The sequence below is a fragment of the Elgaria multicarinata genome, chromosome 3, assembly GCF_023053635.1.
Source record: "Elgaria multicarinata webbii isolate HBS135686 ecotype San Diego chromosome 3, rElgMul1.1.pri, whole genome shotgun sequence".
Classification (NCBI taxonomy): domain Eukaryota; kingdom Metazoa; phylum Chordata; class Lepidosauria; order Squamata; family Anguidae; genus Elgaria; species Elgaria multicarinata.
The window spans coordinates 103,749,765-103,767,263 of record NC_086173.1 but is presented as its reverse complement, the minus strand read 5'-3'; the positions used below and the strand labels follow the sequence as shown (position 1 = coordinate 103,767,263).

Genomic DNA, 17,499 nt, shown 5'->3' with positions numbered 1-17,499 from the left:
AAAAATTCTTGAAAATTATGCCAGAGCTCAGTCTGCATCCTTCTGTGTGCCCTTCTAAGTTTGTTTGTCAACCTCCTGTACATTTTTGGACAAACAAAATTAGAATTACTAAGGTCTCTTGCTTTTATTACACCGCATTGCTCCAAAGTCACATGTGTTTGTGTTTCATTTAGAGACATTGGGATCTAGCTTAGACATTATGTCCTCCATGGTTTGGAAGATCAGTAATGCGCTTGAGCTCATGGGCTCCTGCCTCTCTTCTCCCATTCCCTTTTTCCTCTCACACCACAGTAGATGTAAAATAGATCACCCTTGACAGAACTCTGTAGTGAATGCTTGCAGAAGGCTTTTGAAATTAGGCCAAGGCCGGTGGGTTGCCCATCACTGCCATAGATTGAAGTAGCAAACCAAGGCTTCGAGATAAACATCAACCATATTTGCCCATTCTCTGAATCTCATTCCCTGACAATAACAATGCTGCTCTGATTCATCCTGCTATTAGGCCTTGTCTTTCATGGCATAGTTCCAGCATTTTTATAACCAATGTATGCCAACAAGTTTAGCTAATGTTGTCTGTGCCATTCCCAGGTGATTAATGTTTGTCCTGATCCCAGGCTGCTGGAAAAGCTGCGGGAATGTAATAAACTGCTGGACCTGGTGCAGAAAGGCCTAAGTGAATATTTGGAGACCAAGAGAGGATCTTTCCCAAGGTAATTCCGTGGTCTGAGGTACTTTGACACATATCCTGGGGGAGTTGGAAAGGTGCTGAAGGATCTCTCTTGAGTACATATATTCCTTGAAGGTTTCTTTTAATTCTCATTTGAGAATATCTATGTTCAGAAGCTGTTTGGTTCAGTCTTTATATCTGTGAGGAGAAGTGAAGTTCAACGTGGTGATTCATAATTTTAGGAATAAAATTTTAGGAAGGGAAATAGTTGGAGGGCATCACTAATTAGCTGCATTATTGAATCATAACATCTCAGAAGGAGAGAAGATGAGTTTGGGCTGGGGAGCAATATAATTCAGACTTGTTTTTTTGTTGCAGAGAATTTGTAAAAAACACTGCTGCCATTCTTATGTATTGAATTCATAATGTAAAGGACGAAGCATGGTCCAAGAGAGTGGTGAATGGATCTCATTTTATTGTAGAGAAGTGGATAGGTCTTTACTAAATATACTATGGTTTCACTTCTATAAATCATAAGAAGGGCATCATTAAACACCTCAAGCACCCAATAGTAGCCAGTATTAAAAGGATTCTGCTCTGAAGTAGTTGCTTTAGGGGCTATGGCCAAACTTTTCAAGCTAGTTTTCAGGATTTCATCTTGTACTGCTCTTATTAGCAGCAAAGCTAGAGAACAGGGCCAAACAGCAGTATGGTTTCTTTCCAGATTCTACTTCCTTTCTGATGATGAACTGTTAGAAATACTGTCTCAGACCAAGGACCCCACAGCTGTGCAGCCTCATCTCCGCAAGTGCTTTGAGAATATTGCACGGGTAAATAATCACCATTTTGTCTTGTGGGAGGAGGCAGATCCTGATTGTATTGTGGAGATTCAAAGAGAGAGAGAGAGAGAGAGAGAGAGAGAGAGATGGTACAGCCAGGTTCTGCTATAGCAATTGAAATTTACTTAGATGTGGAAATGAATGGGGAGTGGAAATCTGTGTCTTTACAGGAAAGAAGTCTATTACACAGGACTGCATGCTTGGAATATGGTCTCTGCTTTTACAATATTTATTTATTTATTTATTTATTTTATTACATTTATATACCGCCCCACAGCCGAAGCTCTCTGGGTGGTTTACAACAACTTCCTTTTAATAGCAACTTTCTGTTAATGGAAATATGCAGAGTCCATTTCAGGTGCTTTGAATTCAGTCAAGCATCAATGGGGAATGGAATTACATTTATTTATTTATTTATTTATTTATTTTTCTTTTTGACCTGCCATGGTAGGAAGTGTACTCTCTACTTGGCATCTCATGCTGTGTTTCCTTTCACTAGTTACACTTTCAGGAAGATCTTCAAATTACACACATGTATTCTGCAGAAGGGGAAGAAGTGAAACTTTTCTTTCCTATTTATCCCACGGGCAATGTGGAAGACTGGCTGCTGGAAGTTGAGAAGATGATGAAGGCCAGTGTGCGGGACAACATCGAAAGGTCAATCAAAGTTTATCCACGTGTAAGTGTCTTGTCTAGAACCATGAAGAATTCATCAAGGGAGATGCACATTATTCATTACGTGGTTTGGGGAATATTTATCTTAAGAACCATTTGATAGCCATCTCTGCTGACAGATTGCTGAAATGCATTTTTAATAACCTCCTGGCTTTCCAACTCTATTCTTGGATCTTAATAGTGCATGGGGTTGTGTTCCTACTTCTGTCTCATAGTGTTATTTGTTTTAGGATAAGCATCGCTCATCTTCCTGGATAATACTTTGAATGTCTTGCGCAAATAGGGACTGCAAGAGTAAACCAAATGAATGCAAGAGTTGGTAGTCTATGCATTAGATTTTTAGCCTGGTTACAATATGTCAGAAACAATTAAATATATTCCAAAATCTATATTATGGTGAATACCTTAATTAAGCTAACTCAAAGGTCACAAAAACGTAACAGCTTTCAAGATCTTCAGATTTCTTCATCAGGCAAGATGTTACAAAAAGCAGTTGGGGTGGGGGTGGAAAGACTGTCTTAATGTTGAGGTCATGAAGTTTGCATGGTCAGAGTCTTAAGATAAAGTGGAGGAGGAAGAGGTTGAAGACATTCTAATTAGGCTCTTATCAGGTGATGTGATAGTTTCGGGTTGTACTGGGGACTCCCCCTAGGACTGCTGGGAACAAGAAATGAATGAACGGGTTAATCCCCCATTTCTGAAAATATAACATCTCAGACAAACATAGAGAGTGTGAAGACGTGGGGAAGAAGTGTGAAAAGGGATTATTGGCCAAAGCTGATTAGATCATTATCAGCACCATGAAGACAATAGGGAACCAGTATAGAATGGTGTAACGTACTCCCAGTGATACTGTGACCTGCAAATATTGGACCTTCTGAAACATATCAAGCACAGTCCTCTGCAGAGTGTGCTTGATATAAAATGTTCACGTTATGCAAAATAGACATTTCTTTCTGGCAAGTGCAATTTTCAGGAAGCTTGATAAAAATGTTATTAAGTTTAGAATGACCCACCCCCTGATTTCCATTTAACCATACAGAACCTTTATTTTACTGATCACCTTATCAATTGGAGCCACAATTTTGGCTCCAATAATCAAGCACAGCCCTCTGTAAAGTGCATTATGGTAATCTAAGCTTGAGTTTACATTGAGTAGTATCCAATGTTAGTCCTATGCAGAGTAGACCCATTGAAATGAATGGGAATTAAGTTAGTCACAACTAACTTGCCTTTTTCATTACATTGGGTCTACTTTATGCAGGGCTAACATTGGATACTAACCAAAGCCATGAATAACAGTTGCCAGTTGTGCAGTCTTTCTGTGTCATGTGAGAAGCTCTCCTGGCTGCAACTACAAGTTGAGCTTCCAGGAGCATTCAAAGGTTATCAGCCTGCTTGACCAAGGTAGACTAAAACCTGTATCTTCCCGAGGTCACAAGATCTGCTGGCCAAAATGATTTAATATTATCTGGATTTAGTTTCAGTCTGGACAGGTTAACTGGCATTTGGAAAAAAATGAATGTGTAAGAGGATAAGATATCAAGTAACTGTGTCATTGTAGTTACTTTGATGAAGTTCTTTGAAATTCCACAAAAAGAAAATTAGCCTTGGATGTACGAACATATCCTCTCCACTTAAATGTATTTCCATTGGGGGGGAAATGTAGCTACTTCTCTCCCTAGTGATGCTTAGCATGTGTTGGCAAGTACTGTATCATACAAATCTTAAGATAAACAAATTATTAAACTATAGTGAGAACAGTGGCATCTAATATAAGATTGGTTAGGTCCTAGGCGTGGAATAGTGATGAAAAAAAGGAAACAAGGTTATCCGTTGTATTTACTATTAAAGTAAAATGTTTTTAAGACACCACGGACGAAATGGGTCTTAGATTGGCCAGGCCAGGTGACCATTGCTGGATGTCAAACGTATTGGACAAAAGAAGTGTCCGAGGCTCTAGAAGCACGAGATTTGGCCACCAGACTGTTTCCACAGTTAAGTGCTCAGGTAAAAAATGTCACTTAATTGCATACTTGGGTTCAGTTGTTTCTGCATTTAAAACCTTCTTTTCATGTCACCCACTATAGCAGCCTTCCCCAGCCTGGGTTTGGCTTTCAGATGTTTGGGTCTATAGTTCCTGTCACCCCTAATTGTTGCCCATACTGGCTGGGACTGATGGGAGTTTTAGTCCAAAACATCTGTGTCAGGGAGCCAGGTCGGGACACTATGGATGAATGGTGCACTAGAATAACAAGAATCCTGCCTTAAAGTTGGATGAAATGTAGAAACTGAGCCTATTCATATCAGAAGTGGAGAAGCAATCTCAGCTTTGCTTTGATGCAATCCCAGCTACCACTAAAAAACTCAGTTATTTAAAAAAAAGTGAGGTCAGTAGGGCACCTCACTGGACACCAAGAAATTTGTCCATTGGTGCTACATTACCTACCCCTGGCCTTAATGATCTTGGAATTGGTTACCCTGAGAACTATCTGCCACCAGATAAACTTTCCTGGGCTTTAAGATATCTTTCACTGGCCTTGCTCACTGTGGCCATTTCTACACCTGCCTTTTTTCCAGGGATCATCCCTGTGCATGCAAATGACACACAGGGGATCCCGAGAGCAGGTAGGGATGATCCCTCCATTTTCCTGGGATAATCCTTAGTTGTAGAAAGGGCTTGTGTCTTCATGCGAGGCCGTGAGATGGGTAAACATGAGACAGGGCCTTCTCAGTGGTGGTGCCAGAACTCTGACATACCTTCCTCGTGGAGATCTGGCTGGCTCTCTTGCTCCTTTTTCCCTTTAGACAAAAATATAAAATATTTCATCACCCCTCTGCATCCAACCAGATCTCAGTTACACACACTAGGTCAGCATACTCGTCCAGGATGAAATGCTGGATTTCAGGTGTCTTCCCATTCACTGGCCTGGAGAGCTGCTGCCCCAGCAGTCAGAAAACTGTTGGCTGGAAGGAAAGCTGGAAAGAGGCACAGCATGGAGAGGTCTATTGTCCATTTCCTCTAAACTGGCCAGCTATACCTTTACCTCCACACCCGCTTCTGCCCACCATATGCAAGATAGTGACACCCAGTCCCCTATCTCTCCCTCCAACTAAACCACCAATTTATTATGGAAGTAAACTTCAAGCAGAAAATTGAGAGCAAGGTGTTTGGTTACTTTTTTCTCCTAAGGAACACCAATTTTCTTACACCTTTCAGTACATTGCTGGCTAAAGCATACCAAGTAGATCTGAGGTATTTTCTCCAGGGCATGGACTGACTTGTTTTGCTTTCCTTGCACAGCTGAGTGATCTAGTAGCACTTGTACGAGGGAAGCTGTCTCGGATGCAGCGGACGGTGTTATCTGCTCTCATTGTGATTGAAGTTCATGCCAAGGATGTGGCAGCTAAACTTATTGAGGAGAATGTCATGAGTGAGAATGATTTTGAGTGGATTTCCCAGCTCAGGTGAGGAATTTCCTGCCATCTGTGATGGTTGCTATTAGACAGTGCTAGTAACATGGAAGCATTGGTGTTCCCAAGTATAAGGTATGTGGACCAGACTGGGTGACCCCCAAAAACTGCCTCAGAGAGAGAGAGAGAGAGGAGAGAGAGAACAATGGCAAAGGTCTAAAAAGAATCTTCCAACTCTTATCATTGCCATCCTGTACTTTTATCTGCTCATAATTGTAACAGGCACAACACCAGTCCTTTCCTAAAACAAATTCATATTAACTTTCTCCTTCTGAATTATATGCCAATTATTGGGGTATCATTGGCTATTTTTCATGGGCTTGGGAAATTTCTGTGAAATCCTGTGAAATCCTCTAAAACTGGGCAGGGGAGGGTTTTTTGCATAAAGTATTGTATTTATTTACAGAATGTCTACTTTTTAGATTATATGCAGATCAGACACGCAATGTATGCTAAAGAATAGGCATTGTTCAGTGTGTGAGTAACACACAACCAGATTAATATGATTGTAGAGCTCTTTGTTAGCTCTTGCAGCTTTCCAACAATATACATTTTCCATTTGGCTCTTTATTTATCATTAGATATTACTGGACAAGAGATGATTTGTATATACGGGCAGTGAATGCTGAATTTATCTATGGCTATGAATACTTGGGCAATAGTGGACGCCTGGTGATCACACCTCTCACTGACAGGTATAGTAAGTTACCATGCATGAAAAATAACCAAATATCATAATCCTGAAAAAATACATCTCTCTTTCAGAGCTGAATCAAGGGTCATCCCTGCCATCGTGACTCAGGTCTGTCAGAAACTGAGGCATGGGCCATCTTAACAGAAACAGGTTCTAGGAACCCCCAACAAGATCAGGGGAAGGCATTGTGGACCATTCCAGTGACTTGAGTATTCTATGTGTTATTGAAAAACAGTTTGCACTGAAATAGGACAAGGTCAATAATAGCAGGCTGAAATAGAGTACAGGAAGGAGGGAGCCTGAGGAGGGGGCTGAAACTGAAGAAAGCAGATATAACAGGGGAGAGATTCATTCATGGGGACATAGAATGCTAGAAGCAGGAACAGCCAGGCAGGCAGCAAGACCATGGGGCTACTTATGGTCCAGGCAAGGACCAAGAACCAACCTGGAAATTCCAATAAATCAGAAAAGTTTAAAAGCTCTCAGTGGAAAGCTAGGAATAGAGTTAAGCATAGAGTGTGGGCAAGAGATTGCCATCTTGCCCATGTAATTCTGGAACAAATTAAGGAACAACAACCACTCACTTTGAGTCTGCTTGGTCCATAGTGGCATGGAATCTATAATATCTGCACAACCCTCATGTTTTCATATGCCAAATATACTGAAGCATTGTGAACAATATACGATTTCCATGTGTCTAAAAGAAGCATTTTTGAGGTATATGGCTTTTTTGGGGAAGCTGTTTCTGTTTAACAGAGAAATGTAAGCCAATATGTAGATACGTTTCCTTAATTATGACAGTGCAGTAGTCATTTATATGCATGGAAGATGGATTGAATCTTCTGCAGGCTGAACAAGGATATGGCCATTCAGTTCTCAATAATGGTAATAGGAGCAGTTTAAGCAAGTAGTCCTCTGTGGATAATTTGAAATGATGGATATTCATCATTAAACAGTACGGTTAAAGCAGCTCTCTGAGTATAATATCACAGGATCTGCATTTTCTTTTTAAATATTTTTCCTCCTGATGATGAGCACCAGTATTGATTGTTGGTGCTTTGCCACAGCCGGGGAGGGGATATCTAATGGATTTCTAAAGTGTTAAGGCAATTATTCTCAGGCATTTTGTCAGGTGAATCTTACTTGCCTATTCAAATTGATAATCAAATAAAGGACCAGAAAGGATGCTTAGATTGGGCAGGCTAAGAGTCCTTTTTAAATCTTTTATTTAAGCATGTCAATTTCATGTATTTGAACTGAGTTTTATTTTAATAAAAGTGGTCCCTTTCGTACAGATATGATCATCTTAGACCACACTTCTAGCAGAGCATAGTTTGGATGATTACAAGCTGTAGTCTTTTTATTTTAACATAATGAGCTAATTGGAAATGCTTATGTAGAATCATAGATGCCTCAGTGGGAGTGATTTGACTAGATGATTTTGTGATCCCTTCCTGCCTGAAAATGATGTGATTCTTTCTGATAGATGCTACCTGACACTTACTGGAGCTTTGCATTTGAAATTTGGAGGTGCCCCTGCAGGACCAGCTGGAACAGGCAAAACGGAGACAACTAAAGACCTGGGGAAAGCTTTAGCTATCCAGACTGTTGTGTTTAATTGCTCTGATCAGCTTGATTTCATGGCAATGGGGAAATTCCTGAAAGGACTAGCCAGGTACTAAAATACTGTGCCGTATCTGAATGTGCTACAAAGCATGAGGATCTTGGCACAATAGTCAAAGGGAATGATTGGCATGAATCAAAGTATTGCTGCATCAGATGAAGAGTGGAGGGGAATCTATCAAGACACGTAACAAGTAGCTGATGCAAATGTACTAATACAAATCTCCTCATCTTGCCTATTTGGGCATGCCATAGAAAAGCGTTACCATATTTAGTCCCAGAGAATGAAAGATAACAGAATAAATGTTTAACTGTACCAAATTACATTGGTTAAAGTACATGCCATTTTGATCTATGGCTAACTTTACATAACGACGGGGTTCAGATGAGTTGGAGCACCCGCAGGTGCTCTGGTTGCATAAGTAACCCCCGCTTGGGAGCTGTCATGTTGTGCGAACCCAGCAAGTGTGTGTTATGCAAGGGTTAAACAATCTTCACATAACCCTAAAACAGACCATCAGTTATTCAAGGGTTTAACTGTCGCATGTAAAGACTGATCTCTTCCAGCAGACCTACCCAGTCGAATTTTAAGATATTTGACTGTTATTTTAATATTCTATTACTTTTATATGTTTTTATCAGTTTTATGTATTTTATGGTATTTGTATCTAATGTTGTTCTCTGTCTCGATCCAGAGGGAGAGGCGGGTAAGAAATAATAATGATTATTATTATTATTATTATTACCCATGCTTGCCAGGTTCACACAATGTGGCAACTCCTGAGCAGGGGGGGATTGCGTATTAAAAATGGCGGCACCACAGCCTCACCATGGGTTAAATAACTCACAGTGGGCTTTGTCTCATGAGAACAACCCATTATGATGGCCCCAAGGAGGGCAACCTCTACATAAAGGTTGATACTGTATGCTAGCACATTTCACTGGTAACAAGGTTTGCAGCAGAGATTCACACAAATGGCTCACCACATAGACAGAGATACCACCAGGCAGCTGCCTCGTGTAGACCTAGGTCCAACATGACCCTACACTATTCCTTATATGTGCCTCAAGAAGGGCTTATTCCGGTGCCTTTGCTACCAGCTGTGAAATGATTAGTAATCTAGAGACTTTCTGAGGTGGCACCTATGTTATGGATCTCTCCACCACCACCACACCAGTAGGATCTGACAGGCCCACTGAAGGGATGCTTTTAAAAGCTTAATAAGGCTTTGTTGAGCTTAGTACGCTGCTCTTGCCTTCCAGTATATCAATTAGTCCTGCGAATTGTACTATTTAATCAGTTTTAATGTGATTTTTTTTACAGTGCTTTGGGTTACTGTAAGCTCTTTGATGACTTACGGCAGGGTTCAGATTTAAATTAAACAAATAAACTAACCCTACTAATATTTTGCTTTTAATATGCAAAGACAGGAATGTGATAGACTCATGTAAGACTTAGCAATCAGATTTTTTTAATTGATCTGTAAAGAAATTCTTAGAATGCCCCCCACCCCCAGTTTTTGTTTCCCCTTTTTGCTTTGCTTGGAAAACAGAATTGCTTGCAGGATTGTCCTCTTTACCTGGCATCCCTTTGAGGTATTATGTACTTTACTTATAGTTGGCACATCAGTACAATGTCAATTTGTCCTTTTTAAAGCAGTAGGCATAGTCGTTGTCAATATGACAAATGGCTTTTAAGTCTCTATCAGTATCACAACGAACTGAATACTGGAGTAGTATGTTTTGTATCTGATGGAACTAAATTATTGCACTGCTGCAGTTGTAAGGAGGCCCAGATATTCGTGTATAGGAGATTTGGCACTGGCCTGTCATTTATAACCTATACCTACAGACAGCACTGAGATCACAAAATAAAGAGGCACTATGTGCCTATTGAGTTTTAATATAACTCCTGCACACATGGCCCCCTTTTTAATATGGCCTTCACACACATGCATACTTGGCAAAAAAAGTCCTAATGCCATAGTAGAGGATTCCTATAGCCATTTCATTCTACTCTCCCATCATTTCCCATGACTTAAGAATTGCTAGTAACTATTGGATTCTTCACACTGTCCTTTTTTTATATATGCTCAGCTCTGGAGCCTGGGCTTGCTTTGATGAGTTCAACCGCATTGACATTGAAGTGTTGTCTGTAGTGGCCCAGCAGATCACAACCATTCAGAAGGCTCAACAGCAAAGAGTAAGTTGAGAGATTATATCTCCAGGACATGCTAATAAAGAGCGAAAGAACGGGGCTTCTTTATTTCCTCTTTTGTTTCCCATTTCTTAGAGTCAAAATGGACGTTCAGTAATACATATGAGACTTTGTTCTTATTTTCCCATTACCTTCATTTGGGCACTGTGTTCAATGACAACATCAGAACAGCTGCCCACATGCTAAAAACAGTACAAAGGCAGGGACCTGGTTTTGCCACCAACCCCCATCCCCCAAACAGGCTTTTATGTTTTATAATGCTGTAAGGAACCAACATAGTGATCCTGTTACTATTATTTATTTTTACCAAAGAGAAGTTGTACTCCAGTGACAGAGAGATTTCTGTACTGTTGGCATCTATGGTTGTATGGCGAAAGCCATGATAGACACACAAACTCCGCTTGTGTGTCTCACCCCATATAGTGACTCCAGCAGCCTCTGGCAAAGTCTTGCAATGTGTATTCACTCTCAGAACTGACCATAACTACAATGCCTTCAGTTGGCTTTATTATTAGAATTCTTCTACATTTTTAATACATAATCTGAAACTGCTTTCCTTAAAAATATCAAGCTGCTTTTCATGCTTGACTTATCTCGTAATTGTTCAGGTGCTACTTTATTAAAACCATGACATTGCTGGGAAGATGTTTATAGCTGGAGAAATAGGCCCTGTTCACATGCTGTTCACATGCTGTGACAATCCATTGGTTTATAAACCGATGGGTTGTCATCCAAGAGCAGAGCCCACCTCTTCAGTTTTAGCACACAAGCCACAATCAGCTTCATAGGTTGTGCAATGGACCACTGTATTGATTAGGGGCTAAACAACCCAGCAGTTAACCCAACAATAAACCATGAGTTAATCAAAGGGGCCCTGTTCAGAAGACACCTTAAACCATGGTGGTTAAGGCTTTTTTGTTTAAGGTGTCTTCTGAACAGGGCCAGGGCTGTTTAGTCCCTAAACATCCCACTGGTCCAGGTTCACACATCATGGTGCACAACCTTCGAAGGAGCTAATCGTGGATTTTGCATAAAGCGGAAGTGCAGGCAGCACATCTGGTCGTGCACAACAACTCATCAGTTTTTAAACTGATGTATTGTCATTATGTACAACCTAGATCATAGTTTCTTCATAGTAATACAATAGTTAGTTGGCAATCAGTGGGTGAGAACCTGGTTCTTACAAGGGAGGAATGTTGCTGCATGTGAAACTGGATTCTGAGGGTTTCTGATCAGCCAGGCATGATGAGAATTACAAACTTGCTACTGGGTGATATCCATTTTTGTATCAGCACAGTAAGACAATTTTAATGAATTCCTAGGATTAATTTTATCAGTTTTGTTACAAAACAATTTTCTTCCTGTGGAATTAAAGATGGTTTCTTAATTACAAGACTGACCATTTTTTATCCAGGTAGATCGTTTCATATTTGAAGGAGCTGAGATCCCACTGGTTCCATCTTGTGCAGTCTTCATCACAATGAATCCTGGCTATGCTGGACGCACAGAGCTACCAGATAATTTAAAGGTAAGTAAATGCTCCTGTACATTGCCAGGTGCTTCACTCAGTTCATTATAAACAGCTCTCACTTACTTACCAATAATAGTATAAAAGGAGACATCTGCATTCTGATTAACTGAATTTGTCTGCAGGTATCAGTGGTGGTGGTGGTGAATTACAAAATTTAGAATGTGTCATTTTGAGGGGAGCAAATAGTCCTCCCCCACATTCAGAACATTGTTCTGTTTCACCAAATTCAGCAGTTGTGGTGGGTGTATAACTCGATTTTGGATTTTTTAAAAAATCAGCAGATACCATCTCAGCCCCCCAGTGGGTTTTTTTTTGTGTGTGTGTGTGTTGCTTTGTTTAAATCTCTTCTATTCACATTGGCAAGTGGGAGAGTTTCTGAATACTACCAAGTCTGACTATGCAAGAGGATGTTAGATTATACCCCAAATAGTGGGTATTTCCGCACTTAAAAATCCCAAACATTAAAAAAAAATCTGGGGTACAATTGACTAATTTCATAGATTCTGTCTTCAGTTTGTAATCATACAGTAGCTGCTGCTAGTGCTGATAAATTCTTACATGCAAATTGCTTATAAATTGACTCCCATCCATATGCAAGGATTGTTAAGAGTAAACCTACATAGTGGCTTCCTTCTTCATGATGAATGTATCCATTCCAGGCACTTTTTCGTCCTGTGGCTATGATGGTTCCAGATTACTCTATGATTGCTGAGATTTCTTTGTATTCCTTTGGGTTCAATGAAGCCAAAGTTCTGGCAAAGAAGATCACTACTACATTCAAACTGTCTTCTGAACAACTCAGTTCCCAGGTCAGTATTTCCACCCAGCCATCCTTTCTAACATAGGAAGAATTTCTGAAGTTCCTTTGGCTACATCTTGTAACTCAAAGTTGTTGCTTTGACACTAGGGCTTGAAGTTCCATATTCTCTTTTCACTTTCATTGCTTCACTGCTGTCCTTTATCCATGTTGATCCTCCTTAGCTCAGGATTTCATGAAATCCTATCAGTGCTTTCACGCATGCCCTGGTTTCATTTACTTTAAGTTGTTTCCAAGGAATTGCTCTATGAGGACACAGGGACTTAAAAAAGGAAAATATTATTTCTGCCTCTCAATTCTCTATCTTTTCCCCTTGATCACAGCAAAACTATTGAAGCATAGGACTAGCTATGTAAAGGTTCTCATTCCTTTTGCTTTCTTAGAAAAAAGGGTGGGCTACAGTTGGAGTAGGAGATTGGCAGATTTGTTTCCTTCTCATGCCTAACTGATTAGATGCTCGCCATTCCATTTCAGTTCCTATTCTCCCAATTGTCATCTCCCATATCTCTCCTACAGGATCACTATGACTTTGGAATGAGAGCTGTGAAGACTGTGATTTCAGCTGCTGGCAATCTCAAAAGGGAAAATCCAACAATGAATGAGGCAAGTCCTTGAAAGTCTCACTTGAAAGGGCTCCACATGTTGTGTTGCATTGTCAACTAGGATGTCTCTTTGCACTGCATGACAATGACCAAGGAAAGAGATCTAGAATAGTTAAACACCACTGCCCCTGTTACATTCAGAACCTTTCGAATCAGTTTTTACACAACAGATTTCATTTTTCACTTGCCTTTTAGTATTTATAGCCCAATTCTCATTTATTTATTTATTTATTTATTACATTTATATACCACCCCATAGCTGAAGCTCTCTATGTGGCAAACCTACAGAAGTGGCTAACAGCAAGCACAAACAGAAAAGCAATATAAATAATAGCAGTACAAACAATTCAATAAACCTACTAAATACATAATAACTTATTAAAACAAATAAATAATATTTCAGTAGCCTAATAACAATGTACCTAACAAACTATCAGCATAATCCTAACTAATCAAGAAATGCTTAATTTCAATAAACAAAAAACAAATAAAGCAGCAGAAGATATGGAGTTGTTACCCACTGGTTATACAGAGCCCTGATATCTTCCACCCTTGGCTTGCTTTTTTATATAGAACATTTGTTAACATTTCATTTCTTTTTTTATTGCAATTTTTGAATAATACAACAAAAATGTTCAAACAAAAAACTAAGCGGAAAGAGTTAAAACAGGGAAGGGCTGAGTCCACATTTGTAATCACAAAGATGAGGCTTTGATCATATATACACTTACTAGGTAGCAAGTCACATTGGACACAGTGGGCCTTAGTTCTGAGTAAACATGCATAGTATAGCTCTGTTAACCTTTCCCCCTGATTTATGCTGCTGGTAAAGCCACTTAAACTAGATAGTATATGTTAATATATTCATTCAGTGAAATCCCATTTCCAAATGAATCTTAAAATCACTTAATATTGGTGTATGCTTAGGCTAAACTTCATGTATGTTTTGTTCTGGTGTGTGTATACATTTTAATCTACAACAGATTTGTACATTAAAATGTGCATTAAAAATTGTACGTTTAAACATTTCATTTGCAGCTCATTCTCGTAAAGCTTATTTAGCTTATTTTACTAAATACTTTAATTTTTTAATTAATCGTAATTGCTGATCAAATTATTTAAGCAACGTCAGTGCCCCCACTTCCCCACAAACACACTTTTTATCACTTTACCTAAAGATATTTGGAACAAGAAAACATACAATTGGAAAGAGTAGTCCTAATTTCACTTGTCTATCAACCAAAACACAGAAATTAGTAGATCTGTAGAAGGTAATTCTACAGAATTAAAGATTTCAGAATATAAAAGTTTGCTATTGAGGCTAGACATGATTGTTGTGATGGGCAAGCAAGAAAGGAGAAGGAAGCATCCTTTGCCTAATATTCTGTTCTTAATTGTTTGCAGGAACTGATTTGCCTAAGGGCCATCAAGGATGTCAATGTTCCTAAGTTCCTGCAGGATGATCTCAAGCTTTTCAATGGCATCATTTCTGACCTGTTTCCCATGATCAAAGAGGAACCTATTGACTATGGCATCCTAGAGGAAGCAATTCACAGATACTGTCTCAAAGACAACTTGAAGGATGTTGATGGTGAGTGGAAAGGGAGCACAGTCTCACTGTATATTTTCACCCTATATTGCGCCATTGCAGCATTTAAAAAAATGTCACTCTTGCTATAAAACACTGACTTCTTAGAAAAATATGTCAGTCTCTAGAGGACTTTGGGAATTGGTCCTCACAGTAGCGAGCTACAACCTGACCTTCAGCAATCTCAAATCATAGGATAGATCTAATCAGTGCCTGAGTGGGAACCATTCGGAAACCCTGTGAACTTTGCCTTGAGTTCCATGGAAGAAAGATGGGATATAATTGTAAGAATTAAATAGCAGTGTAATTCTGTATATGTCTACTCAAAGTTAAGTTCCACTGAATTTCATGGGGCCTACTCCTGGGTAAGAGGATATACAATTGCAGCCTCAGTAAAAGAGACATCCCTTTTAATGCTGTGATAGTGTGGTCCAGAGCCTACAAATTTTTCTTACTGGAAAATTAGGTAGTTCAGGTCCATTTATTTCTAATGCAAAATATGAGCCACATCAGTGAGGAAGACTTCATATATCTCAAAGGCAAAGTATAACCACAAACACATTCTCATTTTGTTTCCCAAATTGCATGGGATATCTGGATGTTGCTGTGTTCTAAACCTTGGGTCAAATTCTGAGCAGTGAAACTAAGAGAGCACACTTAGAATTTGATGCCATTGATCATGTGTGTGTTTATTATTTATTTATATTTATTCTACTTTAACCTATACTACCCCACTCTTTACCCAGAAGGGACTCCCAGAGCAGCATACATGAAGATAACAAGACAAACCATAAACAATTAAAGATTAAAGCATTAAAATCAGAGCAAATTATAATTACACTGGAGCCGGGGAGTTCTATAACAGGGGTGGGCAACTTGTGGCCCTAGGGCGGCATCCAGCACTCAGCCTAATTTTACAAGCCCTCTCCACACAATGGGTTCAGACCTCTGGCAATAGGGATCTGTCCCTCCCCCAGCAGACTGCTGGATGGGGAGGAGGAGGGAAGAAAGAGGCAATTGACTGAAGGAGGAGAGAGAAACAGAGAGAAAAGAGGTGGCCTTGCTCACTGCTGGTTTCAGCCCCCCATGTATTAATCCCAAGAGAATGCAGCCCCCATCTCTCTCCTGTATAGTCTAAAAAGCTTGGGCAAATAACAAGGTTTTCACCTGATGCTGAAAAGAAAGCAAACTTGGTGCCAAGCAAACCTTTTTATGGAGAAAATTCCAAAGTCAGGGTGCCATAAACAAAAAGGCCCTTTGTGTGTGTGTGTGTGTGTGTGTGTGTGTGTGTGTGTGTGTAGTGTATTACTCCTTGAATTCTGAAATGTGGACTAATAGTAACATAGTAGGCTATGCTGACATCTTTCTCTGGATATGTAAGGAACAAACTAACATGCTCCTCTGTGGTGTGGAGGAGCCATAAAGAGCTATTGGCTTTAGTAGGTTCAAAAGCCATTCCAATGCAGTTGGTGCTTGAATCTACAGACCTATAAGCCAGTGAAAGCAACTATAAGGCATTCCCATTCTGAATCTTTTTGCTCCAGGTTTTGTGACAAAGTGTATCCAGCTGTATGAAACTACTGTGGTACGGCATGGCCTCATGTTGGTGGGGCCCACAGGCTCTGGAAAAACTAAGGTAAGGTCTGCAGAAGACTCTTGGTGATGCTGTCAACAGTGGAAAGGGAAATAGCTGTAGAGATTTCCTCCTGCACTAACACCCATGGTGTGAACACTTCCAGCCTCTGTGTGCTTGGAGATTTTGTTCTGAGACAGAAAAAAAATCCTTTCTTGCAAAGTATAACAGCAGCCTGCATTGGAGAGCTTTGAAATAAGAACACTAGGATTAAAACTGATATACTGAACTTACATGCGCTATGGAAGTGCCTCATTAAGGCAGGAATGGATGATTTTGATCCTGCACAGCTTTAGTGGGATTTCTGCCGTGTGATGTTTGCAGATAACTCAGCAACATTCCGGAAGAATGGAGTCCATTCCCTTTTCCATTGTTGTGATCAGTGTTCGCGTTTTATAATCCTGTTTTCTTAATCATGTCAAACCCTTGGGTAAAGTCTTTTGTTACTACTTTGCTTTCTTCATCGTTGTAGATTCATGGTGAGTTTGGATTGTCTTTGTTTTCAGTCTTAAAACACACGCTATGATGTTTCATTCCTTTGCACTCTTTTTTTTCAGTGCTATAAAGTTTTGGCAGCTGCTATGACTTCTTTGAAAGGTCGGCCTTCAGTCAGTGGTGGAAACTATGAAGCTGTCAATTATTTTATATTGAATCCCAAATCTATTACAATGGGCCAGCTGTATGGAGAGTTTGACTTGTTAACTCATGAATGGTAAAAGTAAAAACTTCCCTTTTCTTTTCTAGATGGCTTGTAGTCCACTCTGGTCCCTTTTCTAGGAATTAGAAACTCTTTATAAATCAAAACTGTAGAAAGCCTTTCTTGTGTCTTAGCAATAAAATGAAAACATATGGACATGTTCCAGCCAAAGTTAAGCACTGTGTTTACCTATCTTCCATCAAAATCCATAGGCCTTTGAATGTTTAACTTTGGCTGGATCATGAAACCTAACGAGAATTAGGAATTTGATATCTATTACATCTGCAAACGTGTCTCTTTATTCATTACTCCATGGGTCATGGTTTTTATTCTGATGACCTCTACATACATGGAGTAAGAGGACATATGATACAAAATCATGCATGAGAATGTGGATAGGGAGACATTTTCTCCTGCTCTCATAATACTACAACCCAGGGT

The 17,499-nt window shown here is 39.7% G+C and overlaps 1 protein-coding gene across 1 annotated transcript in view; it reads left to right on the top strand.

The window, feature by feature from the left end:
* The window catches only part of DNAH1 (dynein axonemal heavy chain 1), a 122,153-nt gene that overhangs the window by 44,326 nt on the left and 60,328 nt on the right, over positions 1-17,499 (top strand). The window contains exons 22-35 of the mRNA XM_063121137.1: positions 589-710; positions 1,392-1,497; positions 2,006-2,185; positions 4,051-4,191; positions 5,486-5,649; positions 6,237-6,350; positions 7,836-8,024; positions 10,070-10,175; positions 11,605-11,718; positions 12,381-12,530; positions 13,055-13,141; positions 14,545-14,731; positions 16,273-16,364; positions 16,919-17,073. Coding sequence (XP_062977207.1) covers positions 589-710; positions 1,392-1,497; positions 2,006-2,185; positions 4,051-4,191; positions 5,486-5,649; positions 6,237-6,350; positions 7,836-8,024; positions 10,070-10,175; positions 11,605-11,718; positions 12,381-12,530; positions 13,055-13,141; positions 14,545-14,731; positions 16,273-16,364; positions 16,919-17,073 — 1,907 coding nt within the window. The remainder of the gene's footprint in view (positions 1-588; positions 711-1,391; positions 1,498-2,005; positions 2,186-4,050; positions 4,192-5,485; positions 5,650-6,236; positions 6,351-7,835; positions 8,025-10,069; positions 10,176-11,604; positions 11,719-12,380; positions 12,531-13,054; positions 13,142-14,544; positions 14,732-16,272; positions 16,365-16,918; positions 17,074-17,499) is intronic.